This window comes from Haemorhous mexicanus, chromosome 11 (assembly GCF_027477595.1).
Source record: "Haemorhous mexicanus isolate bHaeMex1 chromosome 11, bHaeMex1.pri, whole genome shotgun sequence".
Lineage (NCBI taxonomy): Eukaryota > Metazoa > Chordata > Aves > Passeriformes > Fringillidae > Haemorhous > Haemorhous mexicanus.
In genome coordinates, this window is record NC_082351.1 from 14,651,921 (window position 1) to 14,670,199 (window position 18,279).

The window sequence follows — 18,279 nt, forward strand, 5'->3', positions numbered from 1 at the left end:
CACACTGCTCTTGTCTCAGATACCAGATCTGTGTGTGCTGGGCTGCAGATACTGATTTTGTACCTCAGCACTGGGCTGTGGAAGCAGAACTAGATGACTGAGGAGAAAACAAGTGACAAGCCACACTATGGATCTGAATGTTAAGGAAATGGAGGGTCACAACAAGAACGAACACGGGCAGGATGAGGGCAAATGCCATGCACTGAGGTTACATTTGCAGTAATCCTGTCCAGATGTCTGGGTCCAAGTGGGTGTCTTGCAGTGTCCAGGGTGGTGGGTGTGACAGTAGTTGACACAGGGGTCCCAACAGTGATGGTGGTCACTCTTCTGGACCTTGACTGATGGCATCCAGGGGAGCAGAAATTGCCACAGGCAGGAAGGAGAAATGAGAGAAAGAAAAGGTAAGAACCATAAGCCAGGAGATTGTAGAAAAGAGCTTTATACTGCCTCTGAACAAGTCAGGACCCAACCACAGTGTGTCAAGCATCAGCAGCAAAAATGCAACCCCATGTAACCTCATGACACTTGATGCAAAGTGGCAGAAATCCACCCCTTTCCCACAATAAAACTCTGCATCCAGTGCCACCAGCCTGACTCAGCCGTGCTGGCAGTGCACACATGTCATTACCATTTGCAGTCTGTTGTGTGACATGCAGAAGCTCCATCCAGCCAGGAGTTTCCTGCAGAGGCCATCAACACTCTCTGACAGCACCAGGGAAGCCTCCTTGTGCTGTTTCCCACCTTGCTCCAGAGCTGCCCTCCCCGTGACAAGGCTCAATGCCTTCCCCACGTGCTGTGAGCACTTTGCTCGGCTTCAGCATTCACTTGTTTAGTGGCTACTCTTGCACAAGAATGCACACATGGATGAAAGGCAGGAGAAGCAGGGAGACACCTCCAGCTCACCACAACAAAAGGGGGTTTGTACACCACTGCTTAAATTAAGGAGGCCACCAGCAGAGGAAATATGCCAATGCTGTGGCAAACAGTAAAGAAAAGCATAGCACCAACATGGCAGAGCCTGTTCAAGGGCACAGCACTGCTTTAACTTCAACCCTAACCACAGCATACGCGGGCAGAGTCTGTTGCAGCGTGACATCCATCATCTGGAAACCCCTGTCCAGGAACTGAAGCTTTGCAACACCAAGTCACAAAGCCACAAGTCTCTTCTGAAGTGCCTCAAACAGTGCCCAGGTACAGGTCCTTTATCTGTTGTCACTGATGCTCCTTTTTCCCCTGGGCAGCACAGGGTCAGTTTGGTTTTCCTTGTTCAACACCAGGTGTTCTTTTCCAAATCTCTACACCATGCTGCCTGAATCTGTTTTCCTCCAAGAGGAACTTCTGGCTAACAAGCAAGATTTCAAGCGGTTTTTTTCAGCTAAGCATGGAGAGCATCCCACAGCAGAGCATCACCGCAGCCACACATTATCCCAGGGTTCTTCATCTCACAGCCACTTGCACTGATATGCCACCACCTTCCCAGGATGACATCTCCTCCTGCCTCTGAGTCGTCTGACCAGGCAGAAATGCCACCATCACTGGCACTACCAGAACCTTCTTAGGGTGCAAACCTGGGAGAGGGACTTATTTTGTTTACTGAGCCCACCCAGAGATCTCCTCTAAAGGTCATCTGTTAGTGCCTTGAACAGAAGAAATCCATTTTCTGTGTGTGTATCGCAGGCATTAAATCATTTAGGTCAGATTTCTCAGACAATATAGTGATTATATTTAATCTTTGCTAAACATTTAGTGAGTTTAACACTTAGTCTATCAAGCTTTTAAAAATACACTTCCAGCTCTGGGGTTTCTATTTTGTGTATTTTCAAAAGTAAATTTTGAGCCAGGCAGCTTTTAAAAACAACAATCAAATTAGCTATAGCTAGACAAAAAGAAAAGTTCTTGATAAAATTAAACACTTTGAACATAGGGGACAGAGCTTATGGGCATATATACAAAATCATTTAATCCACTTATAATAACTGAAACTCTCCCATTTGTCTATTAATTCTTAGCTTACATTGACAACAGAAAAAATGTGCCTTTGAAACTCAGCTGTCAGCAAATTCGGGGAGAGGAGGCATTTTGGACAATTCTGTGAAAAAACCCTTACAACAGCCTTCCCCAATCTTTCACACATCATCCCTGCCTGGGGAAACCCATCCGTCCCAGCACTGCTCCTGGGCACCATCTGCCCCCATTGATCCTGTGAGCAGGGCATAATCCTCCCACAAACTCTCCAAGTGCCCCCAGAACCACAGAGAAAGCCAACTCAGTTTGACAAATCCCATGCTTCAGCATTAGGCCATATTTCTGCATGGCAACTGATCCAGCACCAGATCTCTCTCCATCTCCTCCAACTAGATGCTGATTACACAAGAAACCACTTTTAAAAAATAGAATGATGAACACCATGCATTCACAGGCTGAAAGGACTCAGTAATGCAAGTGCTGAACAGGGATGGATTTGCATCATATCCTCTCCTCAGTTTCTTTCCCTGGGCCCAACTCTCTTGCCAGCCACAAGAGTTTGTTCTTGCAGGGTCCATGTTTCCTCACTCTTCCTGTTTGCTAAACTCAGAAAAGCAGCCTGTGGAGTTGGCACAGCATCCTTCTCTAGGATCCCTCACTTGTTAAAGAGTTTAATCCAAAGTTACATCCCTGAGTTTTCATGCTCATGTGTTGCAACTGCTGTCCTAAGTTTGTGTTCTGTATTTCTGCCACAGCAAACTGATCTGTGTATGGAGGTTTGGGTAAACAGGCTCTGATCACACCAAGCTGTCCTTCCACAGAGCCTCCTTCTCCTGAGCAGCTGCTCAATGCACATATTCTCAAGAAGATTAAGGGCAGGGCTCTAATGGAAGGAGGAGAATACTTCATTTTAAAGCCTGTGAAAAAGGATTACAGTTTTCCATGTTTTCTTGGGCACAAAGGTCAAGCCATCCATTCACTTTGTTAAACTGCTTCAATTCTGCACAATTTGGACTGGACGTTTAAGGAATTTATTTCTAGACATGGAGATGGTTTTAGGTTTCACTGTATCAGTTTAAGGAAGGCCATAAGATATTTTCTTCCTTTCCCCAAACCTCCCTAGAAGAGAGTGGAAAGAGCAGATATGCCCCGGGCTACTGTGCATCAATATTATTAAAATGCATGTCCCTGAGAGACAAGTGATTGAAAATGGTGGAAAAAGAGACTGGTACTGAACAGTCACACTCAAAACACCTGAATTACAAGACTGCCAGTACAGAGTGTAAGAAAGCTGCAAGCAAGAGCTGCAATAAATACACTAATACTGAGGTCATGGTCCCAATGAAATTTATAGGAGAGCCTGAGACAGCTTCTCATGTGGAGAGAGTAACTAACAGTGGGCAACAAGAATGCTCACCAGGGTGAATTCCTAATGACATTTTACAGGCATTTTGGGCTTGATCTTACTGGAGCCAGAATTTACTTCCCTGGTATTTCTTTTGTATGGGTGGTGGAAACCAGCAGCTACGGATGCGTTCACTCTACCCCTGGCTGCCCAGACACAGCTGCCTTTAAAGCAGGCTGGTCTGAAAGATGAACACTTGCATTCCAGCTCTGGAAGTTCATCAGGACCCTGTCCAGCTACTGAACACATCCTTTACAAAGCCTCACGAGGAATCAGCAAATTAAAACTGAGCTTGGAAATGTATTTGCCAGTAGCAAGGCTGCTTTCCTCCCTCTTGATCAAAGTCTCTTATCTGAGGCACTAAGGAAGTGGCTCGCACAGTACTCAGCACTGCAAAACTCTGGGATTCCCATCTCCAATTTCCCTATTCAAGCACAGATGTTCAAATGTTGTATCTTTTCCTATTCACATCCTTGAAGAACGTCATCTAATCACATACATTTCATCAATTTTTTTCCCTCTACAGATGTCTCTCTTTGGAATCTGTTGCCAGCATTCAAAAGCAAGAACCCCTTATAGGGACCTAAAGTGAGTTTTGAGGGTGACCAGCAGTGTAGGCACAGAAGACACACCTGTTTCTGGAGGCTTCAAAGGCAGCCTGCTTTGGTGAACAGGTAGTATCTCCAGTTTGACATTTTCAGAAGTGGCAGCTAAAAGCTGAGTTGCCTCTAATAAGGAGCAGTGCTCTGTGCTTGTGCCATCAATGGAGAGAATGTGGTCACCAACGTGCAATGCACCACATCTGCAAAGGGAACAGCAGGAGAGGTAATTACACACATGGCCAAAATCCACAGCCTTTCAGTAAGGAGAACACACACAAAATTCAACTGCAAATTAGTGTTCAAATTCTTGTTCATTTCTTTTTATATATAATTTTTTTTCAAATTCCAATTTGGTTCAAGCACTACCCAGGTAGGATGGTTGTCATGGTTTGACACTGGCCCAATGCCAGGCACCCACAACAGCCACTCACTCACCCTCCCCTTCCACAGTTGAGCAGAGGAGAGAAAAAAAATTAAACAAAGGGTTCATGAGTTAAGGACTGGGAAAAAACATTCCAAGGGCAAAACAGGCTCAACTTCAAGGCATGATGGGATTTTATTACTAACAAAATCAGAGAATAATGAGAAGTGGAAGCCCTTAAAAAGCCTTTTCCTCCCGTAATCTCTCCCTCCTTCCCACTGACAGCAGAGGAAGACAGGAGGTGAAGGTTTTGGTCAGTTCATCACCTGAAGTTTTCTTCCACTGCACAGGGAGAGGAGTTTTTCCCCTGTGAGAATGTGGGGTCCCTCCCACAGAGACAGTTCCCAGTGAACTTCTCCAACATGGTTCCAATCTCACCAGCAGCAGTCCTACCACACCTGCTGCGATGTGAATTCCCCCCACAGGCAGACAGTCCTCCCAGAACTGCTGCAGCATGGCTCTGTCTTCCCACGGGTGCAGTCCTCCAAGGACAGGCTGCTCCAGCCTGGCAGCAGGGCCCTCTCTCTGCACTGGGTCTGCCACTGGATCACAGCCTCCTCCAGGCACCCACCTGCTCCAGCATGGGCAGCTCCCCCACAGGTTGTGGGTGGATCTCTGCATTCCCCATGGATCTCTGCATCCCCATGGATCCCCAGGGGCTGTGGGTGGATCTCTGCGTTCCCCATGGATCTCTGCATCCCCATGGATCCCCAGGGGCTGTGGGTGGATCTCTGCATTCCCCATGGATCTCTGCATCCCCATGGATCCCCAGGGGCTGTGGGTGGATCTCTGCAACCCCCATGGATCCCCACAGGCTGCAGGGGCACATCTGCTTCACCATGGTCTCATCACAGCCTGCAGAGGAATCTTAGCTCTGATACCTGGAGCACCTCCTGCCTCTCCTTCTCCACTACCCATGGTGTCCCCATGTTGTTTCTCTCACATGTTTTCACCTTCTCCTCTTCTCTAGCTGGAATTAACACTGTATGCAAAACTTCCTTTTGGTTTTCCTCTGAAGTATGTTATCACACAAGCACTACCACCATCTCTACCCAGCCCAGCCTTGGCCAGCAGCACGTCCATCTTCAGAGCCATCTGATTGGCTTTGCCAGACAGGGTGGAATCTTCCAGCAGCTTCTCACAGAAGCCACCTCTGTGGCACCTTCCACTACCAAAAACCAGGCTGTGCAAAACCAACACATTCCTGTTTGTGTCAGTGGTTGTTGGCTTCACAAAAAATCTTTCATGTTTGTAAGAGTGCCCCTCATAGCCAGTCTGGATGGCTAAGGGCTCACCCAGCAGTATAGTTACATCCTGGGAGCCAGGAGTTCAGCTCAGCAACAGAGCTGAACACAGCTAGTGCTGCACAGCACCCTGTCTGTGCAACCCCACGCAGAGCGTTTCCTGCCTCATCCGGCAGGAAAAGGCTCCAGACAGAAGCTTCCTTAACAGGCTTCAGCCCTTTCACAGCTCCAGCACAGTCACACCTGAGGTTTTTAAAGCTCAGCTTTCACATGCACTGAGTTACCTGCATTCCTGGTGAGGAGTGCCCACTGCTGGTGCATCAGATATTTTTAGCACAAACAGTACTAAGAACATGTACACTTGAAGATTTCGAGGCAAGACTGAGAAGAATGGCTTATAACTAACAAGGAGACAAAAAAGCAGCAGAGAAAGGAAAAGCAGATGTAGGAGCAGCCTGTTCAGATCTGTACCTGTCCACCACGCTGGCTGGCTTGATCTTGTCGATGACAATGACCTGCTTGTTCCGGTGCATGGCTGTGGTCAGCGTGATTCCCAGCGTGGACCCTGGAGTCTTTGCTATTTCAACTAGTAAAGGACCAGAAGCATTTGCTACAGTATCTGAAAAACAAGAGAGAACCTCAAGACACTCCTCATACAGCCTTTTCCATCTCTAAATGCAGGGGTTGGACAACAGTGCTGACTTGCCACGTGAAGTAGCATATCTTTAGCTTGGATATCTATGGTCCATGTCACATGGTGAGTTAATAAAGAAGAACACTCAGGAAGAAAAATTGTCTCTGCACAAAATCTTAATGATAACAAAGAGTATGACAACAATTCACTCATGGAAAGAACTCTCTCTTTACTTTGGATTAAATAGCAATATTGAGGAATAGATTGTTCAAAGGCTATGCAACAGTCACATCAATGGTATTACAAGCACAAAAAAGGAAGAACATAAGGACATCATTGTTATTGGCTCTTTCCCAAACAAAGCAAAATGAAAAGGCACAAGGATACAGGATCCCACTATCTGAAGCACTCAGAAGTTTCGTGGCAGATGACAAGCCAGGCAACTCCTCTGTGCTTCAGCACCAGCTTCAAAATACCACCTCAACTGCTTGTTTGAGCTCCTCTAGTGTGACTAGCTCCTCTAGTGTGACAGTGGGAGCAGACAGAGCACTGACAACCCCCTGCTCACAACAGCCTCCACCCCCATCAGACAATGCAGAGGCAACTCATTTTTAAAAGATGCATCTCTTCAGTAAGCTTAATAGATGCTGTAAGTGAGACTATGAAACTCCTACGAAATTGCACCTGTTAGCATAAGCCTGCACCAAACCTATCCATCTCTTCTGAGGAAGGGGGAGGGCAAAGAAAGCCTGTGTTTCTGGCTGATCAGGCAGAAATTCCCTCCAGCTCTGTTACACACATTTGCTTTCAGATTACCTGAAGCCATCACAAAGAGGTGGGATTCTCAAATGCATTATCACCATCCAACATCCAATAACCAGCACCCCCATGCATAGGTGACAGCCCTCACGAAAGCACTCATGAAGACTCAGCCATCACTTCAAAGGAAAGGCCAGCAGAGCCCTCTGAGCACCTGATGCCTCCTCAACCTTTAATAATTCATAGTAAGGCTTTTCCCTTCTAAAGATACGCTCCACTAAAAATGCTGATGGTACTTGGCTCCAAACCTGATGCATGGCTCATTTTTGCTCTCTGGTAAAGGGGAACTTTAATGCAGATCTGGGAAGCTAAGCTGCAGCAAGGTCTTTCTGAGATTTGTTGAAGATACTGAGTCTCTGGAGATAGAAATTTACCTTGGAAATTCCCCTTGGGGATCAGTCAAGGGATGCTCAGGCTCTGGTCTACTTACAGTGTCCTTTTTCACAAGGGAGGAAGCAGGAGGAATGAGCCACGTTAAAGGTTATGCAGGCTTCACATAAAACACTGTTTATTCTCTGATGAAAAGGACCACTGGGGAGATCAGCAAGCCAGGTAAAAAGCACAGTCCCAGTTTAATCAAAAGATACACAAAGCACCCAGCTAAATCTGCAGAAGGTGCACTTAAGCGTTTATTAGCAAAGGAAGCACCAAGAGACTGAGGATCTCTTCCAACAGCAAACACCAGGTGTATGTCAGTTTTGCAGCCTGTGTATGTCCAGCACATATTCTCTGAAGAAGGACATGGATTTATATCCCTCCACCTGAAGGGAAGAAGATAAGGAAAATAAAAAGATCCTGCTGGACCACTGGATCTTTCTTTGCCAGGAAAACACCTCCTCCTCTCCCGTTTACCCAGTGCCCAAGCTGCTCAGCTTTGCCAGGTGCCTCCCAAGGAGGTCTCAAGCATGCTGGTGAGAAGAAAGAGCCTCAGGACCTCAGGACCAGGGTTATTAGTGAGACTGCAGGAAACCACAGTCCCGTCGCCAGCCCATGGTCACTCCTCCTGCCACACACAGCATGGGCCACCTCACTGTTCCTTTTAATTCTCATTTCCATCAGAAACAAGAATTGCTCCAAATCCATTTTACAGAGGCATTTATCGAGGAAATACCAGCCAAGCCTCTAGTAATTATTCTAGGAGAAGATTTGCCTCAAATCAAAGGTCAGGAGTCAGCAATCCAGCAATATTTGTGAGGCATGATTAACATGGAGCTATTACACTCCAGCTAATTTTAAAGGAAACACGGAAGGGACAGAGCAGGCCATGCAATAACTTTACTGTAAGGAGCCAATTGGCATTGTTGCACTGGCACCAGCAGGTGTTTCTGCACCGTCATACACAGCTACAGCCTCCCAGGAGGGCAAAAAAGGCTGTGCAACACCTGCTCACACCCATACACCTGCGGGGTACCCAGCAATATTGTGATGGATACAAGGGGAACAGAGCCTGCTCCAGGTTCTCACTCAACCCAGTGCTGAAGATATGGGAAAGGCGATCACCCCACCACTCAAAACAAGGGGCTGGCAGGTGTTTTCTAGAAGATCTTTCTCTCAGAAGCTTCTTTTTAAGGAAGTACTGTTGGGGGGGGGGGGGGTTCATTCTTGCACTAGGTTTCTGAGCCTCACATGGCTTTGCTCACCTCTCTGAGGAGGAATGGCTCTTGTAACCAGCCTGGAAAGTGCAATGGCTTCAGGAATAAACCAAGTGTAATGGTAGGGATGAATTTTTCCTGCTGTAATGCACTTTGGGAGATAGGAGGGAATAGAAAATGAGAAGGGAAATGGAAAAGAAAAGGGAAAATGAGAAGAAGGGAAAGGGGGAAGAGGAAATAGGAGAGAGGAAAGGGAAAAGAGGAAAGGGGAAGGGGGAAGGAAAGGGACATCCCTTGCAAATGCAAACAAAATAAACCAAAAACTCCTAGAAGAACCAAACTGGGGAGCTAGCCCTTCCTGCACAGCCCACCAGCTCTTGTCCCCTGCAGCTTTATAGGTTCATGGAGGCATTTGACTTCCTGGGCCCCTCTTCAGGCTCTAGCCCCTGCCACTGCTCGGCAGACACCGACAAGTCACTCACTTATGGGACACTACCAGCCCTCCACTCTGTCAGCAGGAGACCTCCACAGGCTTAAAAAACTTCAGCCTAAAACTGAATGGGTGGAGGGGCAGCCAGGGAAAGGGAGAGAAGGAAAAGGACACAGTAAACTGCTTTGCTCATCCATCATCTCTGGCAGCACCCTGCCCTCTTTCATGTCAACCCTAAAGGCTCGCAGCCCAGATCCTTGGTACACGGCACACACAGATGATTTACAAAGTAACTACTCAAATACCATTTTCTGGCTGGTCAGTTTACTTGAGGTGATTTTTTTTTTCATTCTCCCCTGTTTTACAAAAGGCCCATAAGATAAAAGTGCAGCCATGGGAAAGCATCTGCTCATTGCTAAGTTCATCTGGCATCAGCAAAGGGCAGAGATTTTCCCAGTGCCCCTGGAGGGTCCATGGGCAGTTGGCACTCATTTAAAATGGAAATAGCAGATTATTTTAATTCCTTCAGTGGCCTTGAGAAATCTTAGCCAACCTGACAAAAAGCCTGCCATGGTCCCATCCTATACCTCCCTGGCCTCCCTGGTGAAATCCCTACAGGCAGGGGATGCTCATGGCAATGGCAGGCAGCTGCCACATCCCTCACACCAAAAGCAGGGCTGGCCCCATGCACATCATCCCCAGTGCACAATTTTGGCTGGAAAACCACAGAGACAGCTGGGGAATGCCATGATTCAACACTCCCCCGCAGCAACCCTGGGCTCTCACCAAGGACAGATGCAGAAAAACAACTTTCCCTCCTCAAGGGTCAGCCCACACCACCCCAGCACATACAGCTGCAGCAGAGAGTGAGCACCATATAAAAACCTCTGTTTTCCTGAGGATGAACAGGACAAGCACCACTTCCATTGTGGTATCCCCAGCCCCTTCACCAGGTTTTCAAAATGGGAATTAAGAGTCCTTCCTTCAGGCTGAAAAGATCACCAGACCATGTTCAGCACCAGCTCTTCCCTTCCCTCATCCTCTTCCAGAGGCTGTAATAGTTGTGAACTGGGGACAATGTACTCATCTCCCACTGCAATTATTCGCTGCTGCCTTGCAAAACTGTCTGCAGAGATTATTGTAAGCAACAACACCTGTATCACCTTGCCTTAAAAGAAAGCAGGGAAATAATATTCCTTTACAGGGTTGCAGATAGCACTCTCTAGGCAAAAATTATCTAAGAAAGGGGAAGCTTTTACAGTTTTGGTAAATTTCTAGTTTTGATCCACAGATTAGCAACACAAGATGGAGAGCCACTGCATAAAACCCTGCTGTCCCTCCAAGTTCACTCAACCCTCACAGTTTTAGGTGAGAGCTAGCCAAGAAGAAATACCTAGACACCAAATCACCTTCGTGGCCATTTTTGCTCCAAGTTGGGTTTTAAGCTCATGGCTCCAGGAGGCAGAAACCCCTCTGGAGATGGATATGAAACATCACAACCTACTACACAGCTCAACAAGCTTCCAGAACCAACACAGCTTCAAATTCTGTGGTAACCCTAAACTCATTAACAACGCTCCCTGCAGTAACAGCTGTGTGTCACAAAGCCAGCTCAAAATGACTTTACAGTAGCTAATAATAAACCCTTTCCCAGGGCTTGAAACTTAAAATCAAATTAAAAAACCAAAACAAAAGAAGGGAAAAAAAAAAAAACCCAACCACCAACCCACCAAACCCTCAAACTGTGTAAAATGCTCTTTAGAAATACTCATCCTCTGTCCTCCAGTAAATTCTGTCTCATTTGGGGTCAAGCATTTGATCACTCCTCATTTATTTCAGAAGATCTGAAATAACGTTTCTAAGAAAAGGAAGCTCCAGAATTAAGCGGGGTCAAAAATCAGAACCAAGGCCACATCAAGCCTGCCTGCATGCAGCTCACTCCTTGCTCACATTTAACAGTGCTATTTGCAGCGCTGGCAGAGCACTCCAGCCCCCTTTAGCTCTGACTTCCCCTGTGCCCTCCCTGCCTACATTAGAAAATCCCCTTTTGCCCTCTCCTCTAAAGCCACTCATCATTCCTATCAAGACACATCACTGCATAAGGGCATTTCAAATGCATTTAAGGAAGCCAGCTTTGAACTTTACCCCCTACATCCATGCTGGCAGCACATTGCTCAGCAATTTTTCCACTGAAACTGAGTATCCCCATTACTGTCTCTAGTCTCATATTCTTCCCAGGCAGTCAGAGAAAAAAAATCCCATCACAACCATCTTGTGCTTACCCATGATGGTCACATCATACTCGATCTGGAAAAGTGCCTCCTGGCTGCACTGCCGCAGGATGTTGAGGGCATCAGCATGGGTCATGCTGTGCAGAGGAATCCCATCCACACTCAGCAGCCTGTCCCCAATTTTCAAGGACCCTTCCCTGTAAGAAGCCAAAGGCAATTCTCTTCTTCATGTATACATATTAATTGATATTTAGATAAATAATCTATATAGCTTTATATAAATATCTATATTTATATATCTATATATTTGCTGTGTATATATATTATCTATATGTAAATATAGAAACATATTTCATTTGTGCATGCACACATGTGTGTGTGTGTGTGTGTGTGTATACACATACACACACATATTAAGAAGTCAATTACTCTCATCCTGAGGATGGAAGAACACTCCTTGGACTGTAGTCTGGGTTATTTATAGTACCAAGCCCATCATATTAAATTATGAGCACAAGAGTAGATAGACTGGCTCCTGCTTTCCAACACAGCATCAGCAATTCAGCTGCACAGGGCCAATGCAGGGGCTGCCTCTGCAGGAGCAGTTTCTGCCTTTAACTCCAACATCTGCTCTGGGCCAGCCTGGGAGCGCCGTGCCCCCCGCCCCTCACAGCACAGGCACTGCACACCACCAGCATGAGAAGCCTCGGGGAGGCACCAGCAGCAGGACAGGAAGGGCACACATTCAGGGGACAGCTGCTGTCTGTCCTGTGAAGGCAGATGAGGAGGTGTGGCACGAGCAGTACCTGTCTGCAGGGCCGCCTGGCCTCACGTAGGTGAGCACCAGCGGCCTGGACTTGTGCCAGTCTTCATGGGCTCCCCCTGCAATCAAAGCAGGAAAGCCGTAAGTCACCGGAGGTTTGAAAGTCTGAGTGAGAGCACTGACAAAGAGACATTTATCACACTACAGCTGCCACAGCCTGCCAGCAACACCACTGCCCTAGATTAGACAGCCAGCAGTCCTTAGAGGCACAGGGGATCCTCTCCAGGACATGCTTTGACTACTTTGCTGAGTTTTTGTTATTCACCTTCTTACTTTTCCCACTTTCCACCTCTGCTTCTGCTTTTCACTCGAGAAGCTACTAACCTCTCAGCACAAAGCCAAAGCTGTTGCCTTCCTTGTAGAGGGACACTTCAATGGTCTTGGGAATAATGCCAGCACTGCTTTCTGGCACTAAAAGGAAGAGAGAAAGACCCAGTTACCCCAGATAAACCTTTCCAACCACAGTGCAAAACAGTATAAAAACTCATCCTAACAACACTGAAATTAAAGTCCAGCTCAAAACCCATATTTTATTTTCCCTGCTTGGAAGCAAAAAGAGCCCAACCTGGACACGTGAACCTTTATCAGAGCCAACATCAGGTTTTAAGATGATTTCACCAGCTCAGTGTTGTGCATCTCCCCTCAAATTTGTCTTGGTTAATACCCTGACATTCAAGTAAAACCATCTCGTTTATCAACTGGCTTTAATGCATTCAGCTTTTCTCAAAAGCTTCTGCCACAGATAGAAACTTATTAAAAAAAACAGTAGCAGCATAAGGAATCAAGTCACCAGCTGACCTTAAAGAAAATGAAAATCCCAAATCCTCAATGCATAAAGTTGGTTTCTTTCCCTTACCTCTCATATTTTGGATTTTAAAAAAGATTAAGCGAATCCTTTAAACTGATCCTTGGGGCAATTCAGTATTTTTATGTTAAATACACAGTACTATTTGTACAAAATACAAAATGTACAAAGTAAAGAGACAAAGAAAGAAATGGTTTCCATCTCTTGATGTCCCCTACTAGTTAATGATGTATTGCACTACTGCAGTGAATATGGGACAATTTCCCAGTCTTCTCTACCCAGAACTGCACGTGACATTTCAGCCTGGTCCACTCTGAAAATTCCTAGTTTTCAAACCAAGTGCCATGAATTGCCACAAGGATAATCTGGAAAAAAGACCAAGAACTTGACTTAGAGACGAAGGGGTGCCCTAGGCACATCCACACTGCCACTTTCCTTGGCTCAGGAGGGGAGGTTCAAATCTCCTCACTGATCACACCCATCCTTTCTACCAAGCACCCGAGGGCTTGCAACCTGCAGCCAAATTAGGCTTAGCCCCGCCCCTAAACTAACCCAAAAGACTTGCAATGGAGGCACGGTACTGCCTGCAGGCAGATGGCCCTGGGGACCAGCTACAGTGAGGCCAAATAAACCTCCAAACACTGTCCCCACTTTGCTCCTACTGCTGTGCACAGACAGCTAACAGAGACATAGTGTAGAAATACTCCAGAAAGGAGTGCTCAGAGCACAGGAAGGCTCCCAGCCAAGGGATGATACTGAAATACCAAGAAAAGGGTATAAAGTATCTGCAAATGAGTTCAGAAGCCATCCAATTTCTGTCCTAAGCATTGAAGTTTGAAGTGCTACAACAGCCTCTCATAAGATCAGTGGGAGATGGGAAACCTAAGCCAGTGTTAACATAGGGTTTGGTTTATTTAAGAAAGAGATGATAGGACACAGTAGCCTGAAAACTAGATTTGGATTTGCAAGATCCCTTTCAAAGCAGGAAATTACAGAGTGGGGAGAAAAAGTCAAACCCACAAGCACAAGTTATTGAATTGCGCTGTATTTCTGCTCTTTGCCCAGGGAAAGACAGAGGTGGGGGGATGGTGAGCATACACAGCCATAACAAACCCTCACAGCAGATAAAAGCCCACTATGAATTGGAATCAGGCAATAATTGACAATTCCCTGTATTTTGTTTGGACCATTCATAAACAGCCCCAATAATCTCACAGGAGAGAAGTCACTATCTCAGTGTGCTCTTCCTGCTCATTTAAAGCTGAGGACATCTCTCATTGCTGCTATTGATTGAGCTGGCACCACTCCTTGGCTGGCAAGTTCAGTTTATCAGATTCCTCATGAGGAATACCACAGAGAATAAGGAATACCATGGAGAAAGGTTAAGAGTGGTCATCACTAGGAAGCATGAGAACGTGGAAGACTTAAGCCACAGCGAGCTTTACCAGAGGCGTAAATGCAAAAACTCACATTTACAGCAGAAGAGAGGGGAATGATGCATACGGATCCATCTACTCCAGATTAGATTTTATTCTTTTGGGCTTTACACTGTCATTTCTATATTCAATACTTTTCATCTAAAGGCAGCAGCTACAGCAAAGCTCTGAAGTGTAAAACATCTTCCTATCTGGGGCAAAATGTTAGATTTTATTAGTTTTGTTTTTCCTTTCATTTTATTTTTAGTTGTTCTATTTCTTCTGCCCAATCATTGTCTGATTGATCTGCGTAAATGAATGAGGAATAACTGGGAGATTGTATTCACAATGGAAAGGCTGTGATGAGAAACTGTATCAAGGAATTTGTTTTAACCAGAAACATCAATCATCAAAACAAATGGGGGCAAGAGCATATAGTCTCCCATGACAGGACATAAGCCCTGTTATTTGGGCTCGCCATCTTCTGCCAGGGCCCCTTAGCAGGAAAGCAGATTGCTTCATTTCCCTTCTAAAAACACACAACACTTCAAAGAATCCTGAGGACTAACAGCCACAGTTCAGAAAAGGGCATCTGGTAATACTTGTTTAAGACTGAATTCAACCTCTTGCAGCCACACTCCAAAAGGGAAAATGAGAAGCTGAAGCAGCATCAGGAGGCAGATTGGCCTGTGCTGTCAAGTCACTCCAAGGCAAGACAGACCTAATCAGCCATCCCCTGCCAGTGTGCATGAGCAGGCACCCACTGTGCTGGAAAAAGTGCTCTGCTCCGACTGCACAGAGCTCGGCAGCCTCCACCGCCCGCATGAGCAGATGAAGGCAAAACGCCTCTGGACACTGCCTTGGTCACAGCACCTCTGCACAAGCAAGTCCATCTGCACCCCAGATCAAAAAGCAGCCAAGAAGAGAGAGCAGCATTGCCTGAGAGGCACCCACCAGCTGGAGGGAGCTCGTACTCGACTTCCAGCACCACCCTCTCGCCCACGTTCTTCAGCAGGCTGATGATCTCATCGTGCCGCAGCTTGGTCAGGTTAATGCCATTCACCGACTTGATGTAATCCCCCACGTTCAGCTGGTCACTCCTGCAAAGAAATGAAATAAAAAGCAGTGGTAGCACAAAGTCTCCAGCTGGCTGGTAACTGTAGGACTTTCTGAACAAGCCAGCAATGCTGGACTGATCTCTGCTGTCTGATTGCACGTGTCTGCTATCAGAGGGAAGTGCTAGAATTGAAGCCATCTATCTTTCCCGGTGGCAAGTGTTCAGATCTGTACATACAGCAACAATTGCAGTGTATGTATTCACAACCTCTCTGCTGTTGCTCAGCTCCCATTCATGTAGAGCAATCAGTCAAAGAAAAGCACACCAAGAAATGTCTGAAAAAAATCCAGCAGGGAAAGAGAAAACATCTTTCCTTTTGCCTATTTTCTGCAAAATTGTTCAATTACTCTTTCCTTTTTCCTGCTTCTTGGAGCCTTTCTTTGCCCATTTATTTTCTGAGCCAATAATGTTACTTATACACTCACTATTCAGAACAGATACAATATTAAACCACTTAGCTTGATCAAGATGTATTGTACCATGCAGCTCTCCTGACAAGGCTGCCTAATTTCACAGAACCACAAATATCCCTACAAAAAATTTCAGAGCATAATTGCACAGAGCATAGGAAATAACTCAAAATAGAACATGTTCTACTTCCTGAAGCAACAACTTTGCATTCTGGGGAACTTGAAAAAAGGGTCTTGGGTGCCAACTACTTTAATTATAACTCTATTCATTCAGTAGCTGGAACATGCAACTATTCCTCTCAATTCCTGCTGTGCTCTCTGCATCCCCTTTCCATTTCTCACCTTGCAGCCAGTCCCCCTGGCCTCAGATTGGAGACTCTTGGCTTTCCATCTTTGTCTGTGCCACCTGAAATGGTTAAACCGAGGGTGCTTCCTTCTTTCTTAATCAGCTCCACGATTGTGACCCCTCTGAACTCCTCTGAAAGATTGGGAATAAAGACAAACAACTCAGTGGAAGGCACATTCCCTCAATCCCAAGGACACCCTTTTCCTACAGGTAGTGGGAAAGTAGATTTGAACACCCAGCATGAAGAAAAAGCCTCTGTTCATTTGAAATTAAGTTGTAAAACAGAAGTGTGTCCCGGCAGACCCACAGCAATGTTTGCATGCAGGTCTGGCAGGCAGGACCAAGGAAGACAAGGCAGAGCAATATGGGCTTATGAGAGAGAAAAACCTTGTGTTTCAAGGTACTGGGGACAGTAGAAAAATTCAAACCCAGGGTGATGGGAGCTCAGCAATGGTCCAGGGAGACCACCTAAGGAACTATGTTTGATATAGAGTGAGGAGGGCATTAACAGAGCTCTCAAGTGGTCACAGTTACACAGGAGGAGGACGCTCCTGTAGCCAGGTCCAGGAGATGTGGACCTGCAGTATCTGCCTGGATGGACTGAACAGGGTGGATCTTAAAACACTGTGATTAAAAAAACTATTATGAGACATCAATATAGTTGGGAGATACACAACACAATGTGGAGAGGGGTGAGATCCTGCCATCATTGCGGGGTGGAGGGCGTGGAATGACCTTCACTCATTCACAGCAATTTGCTCACCCATCTGCACTAGTCCAAGTCAAACTCCCTCCTACCACCTCATCTGCAGCTGGAATTGAAGACACGAGTCACTTTGACACCATGACCTGTTCCACGTGCACTGCCTGCCACCAGACACAGGTCCAGGTCCAGGGGATGCCCACCCACACCTGCTGCACCAGTACTGCTTCTCTGGGTGCTGCAGGCAGTGCACATTTTACCTCTTCTTGTCCAAGACAACACTCCTGTCAGTCCAACACCTACATATAAACCCAATCCTCTATTAGTTTTGATCTCATCACAGATCGTATCTGGGTTTTACAAAAACAGAGTTTCTAAATTATTCCAGCTTTTGGATTTGGCATGGAAAGGGCAGTAAGTGAGCAGGAGAGTCAAGACCAAGAGCTCCAAAGACTTGGCAAAAGGCAGCTCTGCAATACTGCACACAACAGACCTCAGACTCTGCTCAAAGGGGGACTAGCCTTGGGGCAAATAGGACAACAACCACACCTTGTCGGAGTCTCCTCTCAGAAGCTTTTACACAATTTGTCTATAGCATTATCCATCCAGCTCCATTATCTCAGTGTGCTGAAATCTTCCATTTTACAGGAGGAAAGTAGTTACCCTCACACAGGGTGCCCTTCTCCAAGGTTGTGAGGAGAAGGTGATGATGGGCACTGGCAGCACACAACAAACAGCAGCCCCACAAAAACCCCATGTTGCAAATGGCCCAGGTGCAGTAAACCTTATCAGTCTTAAATAAGATGCTCTGTTTGGAGAGGGAACATTTGAAATCTCTTGCACACTGGCTTCCAGAGCAAGGCAGGGCCCCTTAAATAGCATATTGACACAGAAGATCCATGCTGGTGCAGGGTCTCCTGCACCCATCCAAAACACGGGGTCTATTGGCACTGTGGTGCCTCATCACCAGCACTTTGCTCCTGCTCAAAGCCACCAGGACACCAGAAATTGCAGCTCACTTAGAGCCCTGCCATGCACTACCTGTTTTGTAAAGCACTTCCAAGAATAATCTGTGCACTTGATTAACATGAGTAGGGAACCTCTTTGCAATCCAACTCCAGTCTGGCAGGCGTTTAGGCACTGCTGGGCACCCATTTAATGTGGCACTGGCAGCTCCTCATAAAAATGTCAGGTCCATAATACTTCTGCTCTTTAAACTCAGTTTTGATCCCTTGCCAGCTGCAGTAAGTTAATTTTCAATTCACCAACCCAGGAGCCCAGGGGCTGCCAGAACCTTGGGGGGCTTGCCACCGTGCT

General features: G+C 46.3%; 1 protein-coding gene across 8 annotated transcripts in view; it reads right to left on the reverse strand.

Moving 5' to 3' along the window:
* Positions 1-18,279, reverse strand: part of GRIP2 (glutamate receptor interacting protein 2) — a 136,656-nt gene that overhangs the window by 40,160 nt on the left and 78,217 nt on the right. For 4 of the 8 annotated variants that reach the window (XM_059856570.1, XM_059856575.1, XM_059856572.1 and 1 more), the window contains 8 exons: positions 16,256-16,391; positions 15,341-15,486; positions 12,491-12,577; positions 12,150-12,225; positions 11,395-11,540; positions 6,109-6,256; positions 4,003-4,172; positions 174-338 (listed from right to left, as the gene is read on the reverse strand). In XM_059856570.1, the coding sequence (XP_059712553.1) occupies positions 174-338; positions 4,003-4,172; positions 6,109-6,256; positions 11,395-11,540; positions 12,150-12,225; positions 12,491-12,577; positions 15,341-15,486; positions 16,256-16,391 (1,074 nt within the window). The remainder of the gene's footprint in view (positions 1-173; positions 339-4,002; positions 4,173-6,108; positions 6,257-11,394; positions 11,541-12,149; positions 12,226-12,490; positions 12,578-15,340; positions 15,487-16,255; positions 16,392-18,279) is intronic. The other 4 variants (XM_059856571.1, XM_059856574.1, XM_059856577.1 and 1 more) reach the window with 4 other exon arrangements.